The sequence below is a fragment of the Strix aluco genome, chromosome 37 (genome assembly GCF_031877795.1).
Source record: "Strix aluco isolate bStrAlu1 chromosome 37, bStrAlu1.hap1, whole genome shotgun sequence".
In the NCBI taxonomy this organism is placed as follows: domain Eukaryota; kingdom Metazoa; phylum Chordata; class Aves; order Strigiformes; family Strigidae; genus Strix; species Strix aluco.
Window position 1 is genome coordinate 271,996 of NC_133967.1, and position 13,176 is coordinate 285,171.

Here is a 13,176-nt window from a genome sequence, read left to right on the forward strand (position 1 = left end):
TCCACCATCTCACCCCACTTTTGAGGGACGTTTGAGGTGGATCCCGCTGTGGGATCCCACCAGCGTGGGATGCCGTCAGCTCCCACCCACAGCACCTCCGGGTCTCAGCTCTGTGGTTTGGGGTTTTTCTTTTTTGGGCCAAAAACCTTCATTATTGCCCTTGCAACCCAAGTTTGTGGTGGCGCTGGGGTGGGGTAGGGAGGAGAAGACCCAAGCAGGGGGAAGAGGAAGGGGAGGGGCAGATCGTTCTTGTCTGAGGGATTCAAGATGATATCATCTTTGCTAAGAGAGCACGCTCGCTGTAGCAGCTCAAAATTCCTTCCGTCAGCAGACAGAAATTGGGAAGGAGAATATATAATAATACATAAAAATTTTTAAAATTCCTCCTTTTCTGAGTAATTATCCATGTGGGGAAAAACCACAGGGGAGAAACTGCTCTTCCTCCATTCTGGAAAAGTCCACCGGCCACTTTGAAGCACGAGTTTGTAAAATAATAATATATTATAATTAAAAAATGCCATCAGGACGGGGTTCCTGGGCTGCCGTAACCCGTGAGGGAGGCGAAGAAGCCGCTCGGCATTTTTATTTAAAGCAGTTGGGCTTATTTAAAGCTGGGCTTATTTTTTTCACCCTGGCGATGGCCGAAGCGGGGGGTGACCCCCCCGGGAGGTGACCGCGCTCCTGTGTTGCGTGGTGGCAGATGCCCCCATCTTGCCCCGTAGCCAAAGATATTTTATCCTACAGCTGAAAATGATGAAATATTTTCAATCCAAGCTTTATCTCGGATCGAAAAAAAAATCCCAAGCTGAGGGCGCTGATCCCATCCCTGGCAGGCAGACGCCAGGCAGCGCGTTCCTCTCCGTGTTTCCTTAAATAGGGCTGATCTTTTCCCTCTGTCCTCCATGTGATCTCCCTCCGAGCTCCAACACCCCGCGGGTGGCTGGAGAGGAGCCTTGTCCCACGTTTTAACAACAAAAAAAAAAAAAAAAAATCCACGAAGACCTCGTGTTGCTGCTGCCTAACAGGTGAGTGTCTCTTTTTTTTGGGGGCGCTCGGGGACGTCCCGGCAACGGGAACCGGCAGCGTCCCGGCCACCCTGGCAGCACCGAGATGTTTTTCCGAGCGTTAAGATGAAGGGGTGTTAATTTTGGGGTTGTGGGTGGTGCGGGTTGTTAAAGGGGGGGGGTGTTGTGTCGCTGGCCGCGCTTTCAGGTTCTGCGTTCGCCGCGTCGATGGATTAAGGGAGCAGCAAGGGGAGGAGGAACAAGAGGCTGGAGAAGCTTCTGCCATGGCCTCTGGGTCACCTAGAGCGAGGGAAGCGGGGGAGGAAAGCACCCACCACCCCGTCCTGCAGCATCGGCCGGATCCTGGCCCCACCAGCTGCGGAGGCGGCACGGCCCGATCCTGGCCGGAGCGAGGAAGGCTTGGAGATGCCGAGGCAGTCGGCCACCAAAACCGGCTCAGGAAAGGCAATTTCCAGCCAAAAGTCCATCTGGAGCATTTAGCAGAGAAGCTGAAGCTCTTGGGTCTGGAAGGAGACGGGGAGGAGAAGGAGCATCTCTGCTGGCGGCGCAAGAGGGCCGGCGCCTTCGAGGGTGACGCAAAAGCATCTGGCTCCAGCCGTGGAGGACCAAGGGCTCGTGGAGGTCCCACTACAGCCGACGTGGAGGAATCTGCCCAGGAGGACAAGGTCAGACCCAGGACCGAGCTTGGGTTCTTCCTTTTCCACCTTGAGGGAAACCTGTGGTTGCTTTGAGCTTCTCGGGGTCGCAGGCTCAAGCCAGCTTTGAAGTTCTCCGTCGTTGTTTTGGGTTCCGCCCCCACCGTGAAAATGAATAAATGGAAATAACTGGGGAGATCTAGAAAATATAAAACCAACACGTAACTCTTTTGGGCTAAAAACAGGAAAATATTAATTTTCAGACTAAACCCTTCACCCCAAATCAGTCAACGGGTATTTTCCAGTTTATTTCACGCCAGAATGAAACTGGCTCCTGTTGTCCTCCCGTGTCGTCTCCATCCTCGTGCCCGTGCTGCAATTTTATTTTTTTTTTCCCCAAATGCGGGGAGGGAGCATCTCCAAGCATCCCATCCCCACTCCCTCCGCCCTAGATACCCTCCCAATCCATTTTTTCTTCTTCCAGGACCAAATACGCAGTGACCTGGAGAAGCTCAAGAAACAAAGGGAAGAGATTTTGGAATTGAAAAGAAGCGGAGAGAGGCGACGCCGGGACTATTTGGTAAGTGGCTGTTGCCATCGCCCAGAATAAATAAGAGGTGTAGGACCAGTCTGGTCCGTGGTTTTGTCTTCCCACGTCCTGCAGACGCAGACGGAGGTCGAGAGGCAGAAGATTGTGTTGGAATTTCGCCAGCTGCGCCGGTTTCTGAAGGACCAAGAGCTTGTTCTCCTGGCTCGGCTGGGAGAGCTGGACAGAGAGATGATGAGGAGGCAGGAGGAAGAGGGGACCAAGATGTCAGGGAAGGTTTCACTCCTCGACGTCCTGATCTGCGAGATGGAGAAGGAGCTCGAGCAGCCTGCGAGCAGATTCCTGCAGGTCGGATGCTCTTCTAGGCAAGACAAGAAGGTCCAGCGTCGCCTTGGCTGGAGTCTCCCCACGATTTTGGGATGGGACTGAAGCTTTTTTCTCTCTTTTTCTATTCCAGGATGCCCGGAGCACTGTGGACAGGTACGTGCTCTCCCACCACCCACGTCCCGACGGTGGGGGAAGGCTCACAGGCACCATCCCCGTGGTTTCTGGGGCAGAGATGGAAATTTTGGCAGTTCAGGCAGGGCTTGAAGTGAGACTTCGAGAGGTGTGGAGAGAAGAAGGTGCCCCGGAACCCCAGTGTGGGTTCAAACCACGACAGGATGCCGTGAGGGGAAGCGCCCTAAGACTGAAGATCCTCTTGGCCATCACAGAACGGGGACTCAAGTGTCCTCCTGGTTGTCATCTCTGAGCCTGGGACAGAGGGACATTTTGGGGACAACCAGCTCCTCCACCATCCCCAAATTGCCTGGGGGTGCAGGGGGAGGAGGGATGGGCCCGGAACCTCATGCCGTCACGGCGAGTCCCATGGCTAAGGGGAAAGTTTTGCCTCCAGGTGGGAGATGGAAAGTGCCCAGAGGACTTCAGAGACCTTCTCGGACCTGGAGCGGAGGCTCCGTGTCATTTCTCGACAGAACTGTGTCCTCCGAGAGACCCTGGGGAGATTTCGAGGTACCGTGGGGCGTGACTGGGTTGATGGGGGGAGAGGGCAGCTCCGCCCGCTGCTGTTTTTCCTGTTCTCCCAGGAGAAACACAGCGGGAGCAAGAGCGAGCAGAATCACCAGCCCGAGAGCCTGATGTCCAACCTTTGTTCTTCACCCCCCAGACGCTTTGCCATCTGAACTGGAGAAAGAGCAAGGACCATCTCTGGGAGGAGATGGGAAAGGTGAGGCTCTTCAGAGGAGCAGCTGCGAGGGTCATTTTTAGCTAAAATAGTGCTTAAAAGGGCTGGGAAATGAGGAGTGGAGCTCGCTTTGGGGTTCCTGAAGATACGAAGGAGCTCGGCGCCGTCCTCCAGCACGAGGCAAGGCTTTCCCAAGATGTGGAGATGTCTCTGCTCCCACACCCAGGACAGAGGCAGATGCATGATCCCAGATGGAGAAGGGATTCTTCTTCGGGGTGGGGGGTTGCTGTTCTCCTCCAACATCACTTTCTTCTCCCTCCCTGGCAGCGTTCGTGACTCTGGACCCCGACACCGCCAGCGCCCGGCTCCTCCTATCCCGGGACCGGCGGGGGGTGAGATGGACGGACGCAGAGCAGGATTTGCCCCCCACCACCCCGCAACGCTTCGATGCCTCCTCCTGCGTGTTGGGCTACCAGGGCTTCACCCTGGGGAGCCACTACTGGGAGGTGGAGGTGGCCCGAGGCAGGACCTGGGCCTTGGGCGTGGCCCGACACTCCGTGCCCAGGAAGGGTTGGATTCAGTTTCAACCCGAGAAGGGGATCTGGGCGATGGGGCGCTGCAGGAGCCGGTACCGCGCCTTCACGTCCCCCGTCACCACCCTCCCCGCCCCTGGGGAAACAGGGAGGGTGCGGGTGGCTCTGGACTACGGAGAGGGGCAAGTGGCATTTTACCTCGCCGAGCGTGAGCCCCCTGTCTTTACGTTCCAAAAAGCCTCGTTTGGGGGGGAGAGCGTCTTCCCTTTCTTCTGGGTGGGGAGAGGCTCCCACCTCCGCCTCTGCCCATGAGCTTTCCCTGCTCTCGCCCCGTCCGGCTTTGGGGTGAGTTTTCTGCTCATTCTGTACTTTTTTTTTTTTTTGCTTTTAAAAATGTTGCCAGAGAATTGTGCTCAAAAAAAAATTAAAAAAATAAAAACATTGACATTTTCTTTCCTTTTTTAATGTTGTCCAGTAGCTCTGGGGCTGGGGGAAAGACCAAGCCCTGGGACGCAGCTCTGGGGTGGCTCCAGCCAGGGAGTTCACCGAGACTTTTCCCTGCTCCGTCCTTCCTGGCGCGGTTGTGCCGCAGCCCCTGCGAGAGAGCGAAGGGCCCTGGGGTGGAAACGCGGAGAGTTGTGTGTGTCCCACCCTCACCGAGCCCTTAGAGGGGTGCCAGGTCTTTGCCCCCCAAGCCGTGGGGACCCGGCGGGCTGTGGGCAGGACTGGAGCGGCTACAGGGTGACGGCAGCTTCGTCCCAGATCTGGGGGTCTGTGGTGGCAGAGCCCGAGTTGGAGAGACTACAAGAGGGACGAGAAAGTCCCTTTCCTTGGGGAGGGGGGGACAGAAACGCCCCCTCCAGGAGCAGGACCCAGATGGGCTTTTGGGAATGTGGTGGCTTGGGGACAAATCCAAGGGAGGCGTTGGACTCGCTGCTTGGTGGCCACCACGGAGCCCCCCAGCCCCATCCAGGTGACCTCGTCTGGCATCACCGCGAGCCCGATCCTGACTTGGGAAGGTGCTGGGGACAAGATGCTGAGCAGCTCCTTGGGCTCGGCGCCGGGGCTGGGACCGAAGGCCGTGTCTGGAGCGGGGAGGAAACCTCTTCCCAGGCCTGAGCTGTGGCCTTTGTGGCTTTTTTTTGTGCCGCGGGACCCCTGGCACTTTGTCTGGCAGCGTCAGGGGCTTCCTGAGCAAACCGGGGGGTTGCGGAGACGCTGCCTCGAGGCGCTGGAGCGGGGCAGCTCGCGCTTCCTCTGCCGGGAGAGCTGGGAACGGGGGGCACCAACAAACTGGGGCTCCTGCACAACCTGGGCTGGGTTTGGTGGTGCCAGGGACTGGGCCACACCCGGTGCCGCAGCCCCTGCGCGGTCTCTGGTATCAGAGCATAGAAAGAAATTCCCAACCTGGGGTTCTTGGAAGTCGTTATTTCGTGCTATCGGTTACTGCAGCTGCTCCAGGGTGAGGTTTTGAACCCGAGCCAGGCGCCGCGGGGCCGGATGCTGCCCGGGCCGGGGTTACCCCAGGGCTCTGTCCGGGATCACGCTGCTGCTCCAGCCTGGGGGAGTTTGGGACACCCCCACTGCTCCCAGACCCCCCCACGGTTACGTACGGGCTCCCCAAAATACCTTGGGGTAGAGACGGGCTCACCCTGATCCCCCCCCGAGGTCTGGGCACGGCCCCCAGGCCCCCCTGGAGCAGGGTAGGACCCCCCAGGCCCCCCCAGTCCACACACCCTGCTATGGGTGCAGCCCCTCACACCCCCCTGCACCCCTTGTTTTGGGGATGGGTGAGGGCGGGACATTGGGGACAGCGGCGGACACGTCCCCCCCAGAGCTCCCAGGTCCCCGAGGTGACAGGACACGGCTGGGATGTCCCGGCACTTGGAGCCCCCCCATCTTGGCCCCTTCTCCCCCACTCCCCACAAGCTCCCGGCTGCTGTAGGGCTGCAGGGACCCTGCTGGGCTCCTCCAGACCTCCAGGAGTCACCACGAAGCTCTGGGCTTCCCCTGATCGCCCACAAACACCCAGCGTTTTCCTTCCTCCATTATTTTCTCCTTTTTTATATCCTGTTGCTGGGGGAGGGGGTGGAGCCTGGACTCACTCCACAGCCCATGACGCTGCGTCCTGACCCTGGTTAACGGCTACAGGTCGTGGGTGCAGCCTTGTGCCCCCGCAGCTCGTACCCGTCTGGTGAGTGGCTTTTCCTTGTGAAGGCCATTGGAAATATTTAATTTACTTCAGAGGCTTGACAGGGATTTCGAAGAACTCCTGGGGGGGGCAGCGGGGCAGCGCTGGGGCTGCCCTGAGGAGCCGCGCGTGGTCCCGTCCTGCCCTCGAGCTCCGGTTTCTCGCGACGTCGCGGTGTCGGTGCCGGGGTTTTGGTGGGATTCCCGGAGCCCCTCTCGGGGGCAGGTGCAGCCCTTCTTGCCCAGCCCCTCTGCGGTGGCCGTAACCCCCGTCGTCGCCCTCCCTCTGCCTCCCTTCCCCACCCTCTCCTCCAGCTCCACCGCAGATGCGGTTCCCCGCCAGCCCCAGGGGCCTCCTGAGCTATTTGGTGACTCTCCACGTGCTGCGGCTGGGATCAGGTAGGGATCCTGCAGGGCTGGGGGGGTTGTGCCCGCTCTGGGGGGCACAGGTGGGGCAGGGGAGCTGCCGTGGGGCCAGGGGCTGAGCCCAGAGCTGGGCTGCGGGTCCCTTTCACTTTCTCTTTCCCTCATTTTCACTTCCCCTTGCGCTCTTTATGCCCCCGGTGCCCCGGGTTCATCTCCACTCCCCTCCTGCCGTGCTCCCCTCACACATTTGTCGCTTGCAGCGGGGCCGGCTGGGGCGGGGGCCAATTTCTGGAGCAGGTTCCCACTCCCAGGAAAGCTCCTTCTCCTCCCAGTCCTCCCACTCCCTCTCCAGGGGCTCCAGGCCATGGCGAGGCCAAAGCAACGCCCATGGGATGGAGCCTGCGCCGCTCACGCGAGCTCACCACGAGCCCTGCGGGGCCGGAAAATAACGTAGGGGCAACGTCCGTGTCTCTGTGTCCTTCTCCCTCCCCAAGGTGGCTTCGTAGTGGTGGGACCAGGCCACCCTCTCCGTGGCACCGTGGGGCAGGACGTCGTGCTGCCGTGTCACGTGTCCCCACGCAAGGATGCTCAGGGCCTGGAGATCCGCTGGATCCGGAATCGCTTCTCCGAAATGGTGCACCACTACCGGAACGGAGAGGACCAGGACGGGGAGCAGCTGAGGGACTACCAGGGCAGGACAGAGTTGGTCAGAGCTGGTCTCTCCAACGGGAGCCTGGACCTGCGGCTCCTTGGGCTGAGACCCTCTGATGATGGCCAGTACGTCTGCACCGTGCAGGATGCTGGCACTTATCGCGAAGCTACAGTGGACCTGGAGGTGGCAGGTGTGTGGCCGGGGGGGTTCAGGGGACGGTCGGGGTGTCTGTGGTTCACACCGGGCGCGGGCTTTGCCTTTGAGCCGGGCCCATCCCTAAGCGGCCCCCGCGTGCTCTCCCCAGCCACAGGCTCCGTCCCTCAGCTCTCTCTGGAGGCTTACGGGGACGGAGGCATCCGGGTGCGGTGTCGCTCGGCCGGCTGGTACCCGCAGCCGCAGGTGCTCTGGAAAGATGCCGGCGGGCAGCGTCTGCCCTCGCTCTCGCAGCGACGTTCCTCTGACGAGCGGGGCCTGTTCGACGTCGAGGACGTCACCGTCGTGAGCGGGAGCGGAGCCGGGAACTTCTCCTGCGTGGTGAGGAACAGCCGCCTGGAGCAGGAGCAGGAGGCGTCCCTGCACATCTCGGGTGCGACCCCAGGGCCGGGCTTTTTCTCCTGCTCCTGCTGGCCGGGAGCGTCAGACGAGCCCTTTTGCTGAGGGTTCCGTGTTTCTCAGCTCCCTTCTTCCACGACGCGCGTCCCTGGATGGTGGCTCTGCCTGTGCTCCTCGTGCTCTTGGTGGCGGTAACGGGCCTCGGCGCTTGGCTGTGGAGAAGGAAAGGTCAGTTTGTGGTGGAGGGGGCGGAGGGGAAGGGCTGGGTGCGGAGCGAGGCCGAGCCCTGGCCTGTGGGCGCCCGCGCAAGGGGCCCAGCGCTGTGTCCCAGCAGCGTTTGGCCGTCGTGGAGCAGCTCTTTGGGCAGAGGAGGGAAGGGGCCGAGGGCCCGGGCTGGGGGTGGGAGCGCAGGGAGCGCGGCCAGAGCGCCGGGCTGGGGGGCAGCTGCCAGAGCCCCTCTGGAGATGTTGCCCCTGGTGAGCGCGGCTGCTCTCCTGACCACCTCTGCCTCTGCCTTTGCTTTGCAGTGCTGCAGTCCCGAGAGCTGGGTGAGTCCTTCTGGCCCCTTCCAGCGGCCAAAGCTGCGGAGAAAGGAGCCCCCTGGGAGGGACGGGGGTCTGCGTGGGCTTGGGGCTCTGCCCCAGCTCTGACAGCTCCTGCGGGAGCAGCCGTGGGGTGAGGATCTGTCCCCTCTGCTCACAGGTTCCTTCCATTTTTCCTTTCCAGATAAACGAGCCGCAGCAGTGGGTGAGTCTCCGAGGGCTCTGGCCCAGCGCAGGGTCCTCGCCCGGTTGCTCTCAGCTCGGCCGTCCCCCCCCTTGCCCGTCCTCCCCGTCCCTCCGTCCCCTGTGTGTGGGGAAATCCCGAGGGTCCGTGCCTGGGGGGTGGCAGCTCGGGGAGACCCCCCAGGGCTGGACCCTCTCCCCTGCCCAGAGTTGCTGGGCACCAGCTGTGGGAGGTGACCGGCTCTTCTCTCTCCTTGTAGCCTGGCGAAAGTTTCTGCTCCCTGAAAATCCAGGTAATTGGGTGGTTTTGGTCTCCTGCCCCGCGGGGCAGATCCTGGCCCCGGGCTGGTGAAACCCTGCCCAGGACTGAGCTCTGCCCCTGGTGCTGCGGCTCCTCCTGTCCCTGCAGATGTGGTGACCCTGGACCCGGACACGGCTCATTCCCAACTCGTCCTCTCAGCGGATCGCAGACGCGTGAGGTGGCAAAATGCAGAGCAGGACGTGCCCGACATCCCGCAGAGATTTAACATTCGTTACTGCGTGCTGGGCCAGGAGGGGTTCAGCTGGGGCCGACACTGCTGGGAGGTGGAGGTGGAGGGGGAGGTGGGCGGTGACTCCTGGTGGGCTGTGGGGGTGGCCAGGGACTCTATGAAGAGGAAGGGCCACATGGACCTGAGGCCTGGAGGGGGGGTCTGGGCCGTGCGGCACTTTGGACGGCAGTTTCTGTCTCTCACGTCTCCTCCCAACGAGCTGTCCCCGCTGCCCAGGAGGATCTGGGTCTGTCTGGACTGTGCAGAGGGGCTGGTGATGTTCATCAACGCCGAGACCGGGGCCGAGATCTTCACCTTCCCACCAGCCCGGTTCAACGGGGAGACCCTCCGCCCCTGGTTTTGGCTGGGGACAGAGAACACCCAGCTGTGCCTCAGGGGGGGCCCCCCCCAGCCCCTCTGCCCCCCTCCCATCCCCACCGCAGCCCCCAGCAGCTCCTGCCCTTCTCCAGACACTCCCCGCTCTCCTCTCCTCGGGCCCGTGGCAGCAGATGCCCCTCTCAGCCCTGCCCCAGCCCAGGGGGCAGAGGGGCAGTGAGGGGCCACCACAAACACCATTTTGGGTTGGATCGGGGGGTTTTGGCCGTGTTCTCGGTGCTGAGCAGCTCTTCTCTGTCTGTGTATCCTGCTCAGAGGGAATTAGTGACGGAACGAGAGGGAACGGCTTGAAACTGCAACAGGGGAGGGTCAGGCTGGACAGGAGGGGGTGGAGTCCCCACCCCTGGGGGGGTTTAAGGGCCGTTTGGATGAGCTGGGGGGGGATGTGGGGTAGGGGAGAACTTTGTAGAGTCGGGCTGAGAGTTGGACTCGATGACTCCGAGGGGCTTTTCCAACCTGGATGATTCTGGGATTCTGTGACCAACGGCCCCCGCGTGGAACAAACCTCCTGGTCCTGTTGTTCTGCCGCAGAAAGGCCCCAGCGGCAGCAGCTCGTACCCGCGCTCCTTCGGGTGGGCGAGGTCTCCAGACCTTCCTGGAGCCGCCCAAAACCAGGATCCCCAACAGCATCAACGTTTTGGCCCAGGCCCGTCAGCTTCACGCTCCAGTGCTGAGGATGTACTGGGACCAGTTTGGCACAGTGGGAAGGGAGGATGGCGCGGAGGGGGCCCAAGAGGGGGAGCGTTGAGCCCCCCCATCCCCAGGCTGCCGAGTCCTCCCAGTAAAACCCACCAGCTCCCACTGGTGTTCCTCATGGAGGCACGTTTATCCCACCCACGGCACGAGCACGGTTGACCGGCCTCCCGCGAGCAGCAACGACGAGCCAGCAAAGGAAAAAAAAATGGGTTATTTATTGAAAATTTGATATAAATTTCCTCTGACAGTTTCATTCTGTCAAGTTGTGCTCCTTTTTCCTGAAATCCCATGATTTTCCCTCGGATCAGGTGGAGTGGATGCTCTCGTCCCTCCCCAACATCCACAGTGGGGAATCTTGTGATTTTTCTCCACCGTTAAAAATCTCGGAGGGAAAACGCTGATTTCTTGAATATTCCTCTGGCAATATAAAATTTCCTTCGATTTTTATCATATGCACAAATATCTAATAGGAAAATAAAAATCTCCTGCAGAACAACCAACCCGGTTTGTAAGTCGAGGTTTGATGCATCGAGGCGGGACGTGCTCAGGAGCCGGGAGCGCATCAGCCGACCTTAAAAAATATAACACAAAGATGTTGGGAAAAAGAGGGAATTGGGTGCTGGACGGGCTCTCACCGGGGAGCGAAGGGTCTGGATGAAGCCGCTGGAGGAGCGACATGAAGACAATTAAACAATCTACACGCTAACGAGGAACTGGGAGGAATTTGGCTTGTTCCAGAACGGCGGAGCCCGCGCTGGCGCAGTTGGGGATTTTTTGCCCCTGAGGGGGTTAAATCTCGCACAGGGGGTGTCCACGTGGGCCTCGTGCCTTCGTGTCTTGTGTGAGCTTGGTACCGGGCCAAGCCAGGGCAAGTCAAGTCAAGTCAAGACAAGTCAAGTCAAGTCAAGTCAAGTCAAGTCAAGTCAAGTCAAGCCACGCCAAGCCAAGTCAAGTCAAGTCAAGCCAAGTCAAGTCAAGTCAAGTCAAGTCAAGTCAAGCCATGCCAAGTCAAGTCAAGTCAAGCCACGCCAAGCCAAGCCAAGCCAAGCCAAGTCAAGTCAAGCCAAGCCAAGCCAAGCCAAGTCAAGTCAAGTCAAGTCAAGTCAAGTCAAGTCAAGTCAAGTCAAATCAAGCCAAACCAAGCCAAGCCAAGCCAAGCCAAGTCAGGCCAAGCCATTTCTCCTCTTTCAGGCACTTGGGAGGTTTTTTCTCTTCTGTGTCACCTTTGCTGGTCAAGGAGGCTTGATGCCACCTCAAGGGGCTTTGCACACTCCGTGCACGGGGCCGAGCCGTCTCCCATGCTCACGCTCCTGGGAGCGTCGGCGCTGGAGTCTTCTGCCAAGATCTTCCCAAACTTTGAGAGTTCTCCAGTTCTCCGGCCTCTGTGCCCCCGCTGATGGACAATGAGGCTGGATTTCCTGGTGAACCTCTTCCCGCACTCGGCGCAGGGGTAGGGCTTCTCCCCGGTGTGGGTCCGCTGGTGGGCGATGAGGTCCGAGCTCTGCCCGAAGCTCTTCCCGCACTCGTGGCACTTGTAGGGCTTCTCCCCCGAATGCCACTTCTGGTGTTTCACGAGGCTGGATTTATTGCAGAAGAACTTCCCGCACGCGGAGCACTGGTAGGGCTTCTCGCCCGTGTGGAAGCGCTGGTGGGTGATGAGGTCCCCGCTCTGCCCGAAGCTCTTCCCGCACTCACCACACTCGTAGGGTTTCTCCCCCGTGTGCAACCGCTCGTGCCTGAAGAGTCCGTACCTCCCGCGGAAGGATTTCTCGCACTGGGAGCACTGGTAGGGCTTCTCCTCGGTGTGCGTTCGCTGATGGATGGTGAGCTCCGACCTCCGGGCGAAGGTTTTCCCGCACTCATGGCAGGCGAAGGGCTTCTCCCCCGTGTGTACGATCTGGTGGGTGAAGAGGTTGGAGCGTTGGCTGAACCTCTTCCCACACTCGGCGCACTCGAAGGGTTTCTCCCCCGTGTGCGTCCGCCGGTGGACGACGATGTCGGAGCTGCGGGTGAACCTCTTCCCGCACTCGTGGCACTTATAGGGCTTCTCCCCCGTGTGCACCCTCTCGTGCCGGATGAGCGTGGACCGGTCCTTGAAGAACTTCTCACACGTCGAGCACTGGTAGGGCTTTTCCACCATGTGGCTTTTCTGGTGGGAACTAAGGGCCGAGCTCTGCCCAAACTCCTCCCCGCACTCTCGGCATTGAAAAGTTTTTCCTCCTCTGTGCAACCGCTGGTGGCAAATGAGCTCCGACCTGTCCTGGAAGCGTTTCTTGCAGTGGGAACACTCGTAGAGACTTTCTTCCGCCAAGAGCGGCCGATCCCCCTCGTCACGGGTGAATTTGTCCATCTGTTCCACCCCCGGGCATCCCTCCCTCCCCCGGCTCCTCTCACAAGCTCTCCCATGATTATTCCCGGCAGATTTTACCCCCGTTTCACCCATTTCAGCTCCATCAGGACATCCCCACTCTACGCCGCGTCCTTCATCCTCCCTCCGCGTCCCGTCTCCTGCAGGGTCAGACCGAGATTAAATTATGTTTTGCCCCGGGGTGGGACCAAACCCAACACCTTCAGGGGGTGGGGGGATGCCCACTGGGGGGTGGTTTCCAAAAGAACACCCCACCCCTACGACCCTCACCCGCCAGCGGGGTGAAACACCCCGATTTCTCACCTGGGTGGATGCGCCCGGGGCCGCCCGTCTCCAGTCTCCCCGTGGGACCAGGTCTGACCGCTTCTCCCCCTTCTTCCATCAGGAGGCTGATTTGGGGCTGGAACGCCGCGTTTTGGGGGGGCCGCCAGCTAAAATAGCAGGTGGGACACCCCCTCTTTCCCAGGGCGGAGGGAGCTTATTTTCCACCAGCTCGCGATGCCGTCTCCCCCCACCTAAAATCCCGCAGCCCCCCCCGAGCGACTCCTTCTCCTCGGGGTGAGCGGGGGGGATGCGGTTCCATCTGGGTCCCCCCCCAAACGCTGCCGGGGGTCCCCGGGATGTTCTGCCCACAGCGGCCGCGGCCGCTCGGCGTTGCTGGCCGGGTCTCTGTGTGGAGGCACAGGAAAAAGCCAAGGGGGAGGTGGGGGGGGGATAGTTCCGGCCGTGCTGAGGCTGTTTGGGAGCTGCCTGTGACCCTTCACCAGCCCCCTTGGCC

At 60.5% G+C, this 13,176-nt stretch overlaps 3 protein-coding genes across 4 annotated transcripts; 2 read left to right on the plus strand and 1 right to left on the minus strand.

The window, feature by feature from the left end:
- Positions 1-52: 52 nt before the first annotated feature.
- On the plus strand, positions 53-4,368 carry LOC141917347 (E3 ubiquitin-protein ligase TRIM7-like). Of its 2 annotated transcripts, none has more exons than XM_074810471.1 (8): positions 53-1,025; positions 1,213-1,690; positions 2,145-2,240; positions 2,325-2,555; positions 2,665-2,687; positions 3,103-3,218; positions 3,373-3,432; positions 3,718-4,368. In XM_074810471.1, exons 2-8 carry the CDS (start codon positions 1,289-1,291, stop codon positions 4,233-4,235), a joined length of 1,446 nt encoding a protein of 481 aa, XP_074666572.1. In that variant the 5' UTR covers positions 53-1,025; positions 1,213-1,288; the 3' UTR covers positions 4,236-4,368. The 2 variants fall into 2 exon arrangements, with proteins under 2 accessions (XP_074666572.1, XP_074666573.1); XM_074810472.1 differs by having other exon boundaries at positions 3,293-3,432; positions 3,718-3,984.
- Positions 4,369-5,992: 1,624 nt separating this feature from the next.
- Positions 5,993-10,530, plus strand: LOC141917341 (butyrophilin subfamily 1 member A1-like). The gene is made up of 9 exons (XM_074810457.1): positions 5,993-6,117; positions 6,429-6,512; positions 6,974-7,321; positions 7,436-7,717; positions 7,807-7,911; positions 8,211-8,231; positions 8,410-8,430; positions 8,669-8,701; positions 8,818-10,530. The coding sequence occupies exons 2-9, from the start codon at positions 6,440-6,442 to the stop codon at positions 9,492-9,494; spliced, it is 1,560 nt and encodes a 519-aa protein (XP_074666558.1). The 5' UTR covers positions 5,993-6,117; positions 6,429-6,439; the 3' UTR covers positions 9,495-10,530.
- Positions 10,227-12,945, minus strand: LOC141917350 (uncharacterized). The gene is made up of 2 exons (XM_074810476.1): positions 12,702-12,945; positions 10,227-12,538 (listed from the first exon to the last, which is right to left on the minus strand). The coding sequence occupies exons 1-2, from the start codon at positions 12,778-12,780 to the stop codon at positions 11,250-11,252; spliced, it is 1,368 nt and encodes a 455-aa protein (XP_074666577.1). The 5' UTR covers positions 12,781-12,945; the 3' UTR covers positions 10,227-11,249.
- Between the last annotated feature and the right edge of the window lie 231 nt (positions 12,946-13,176).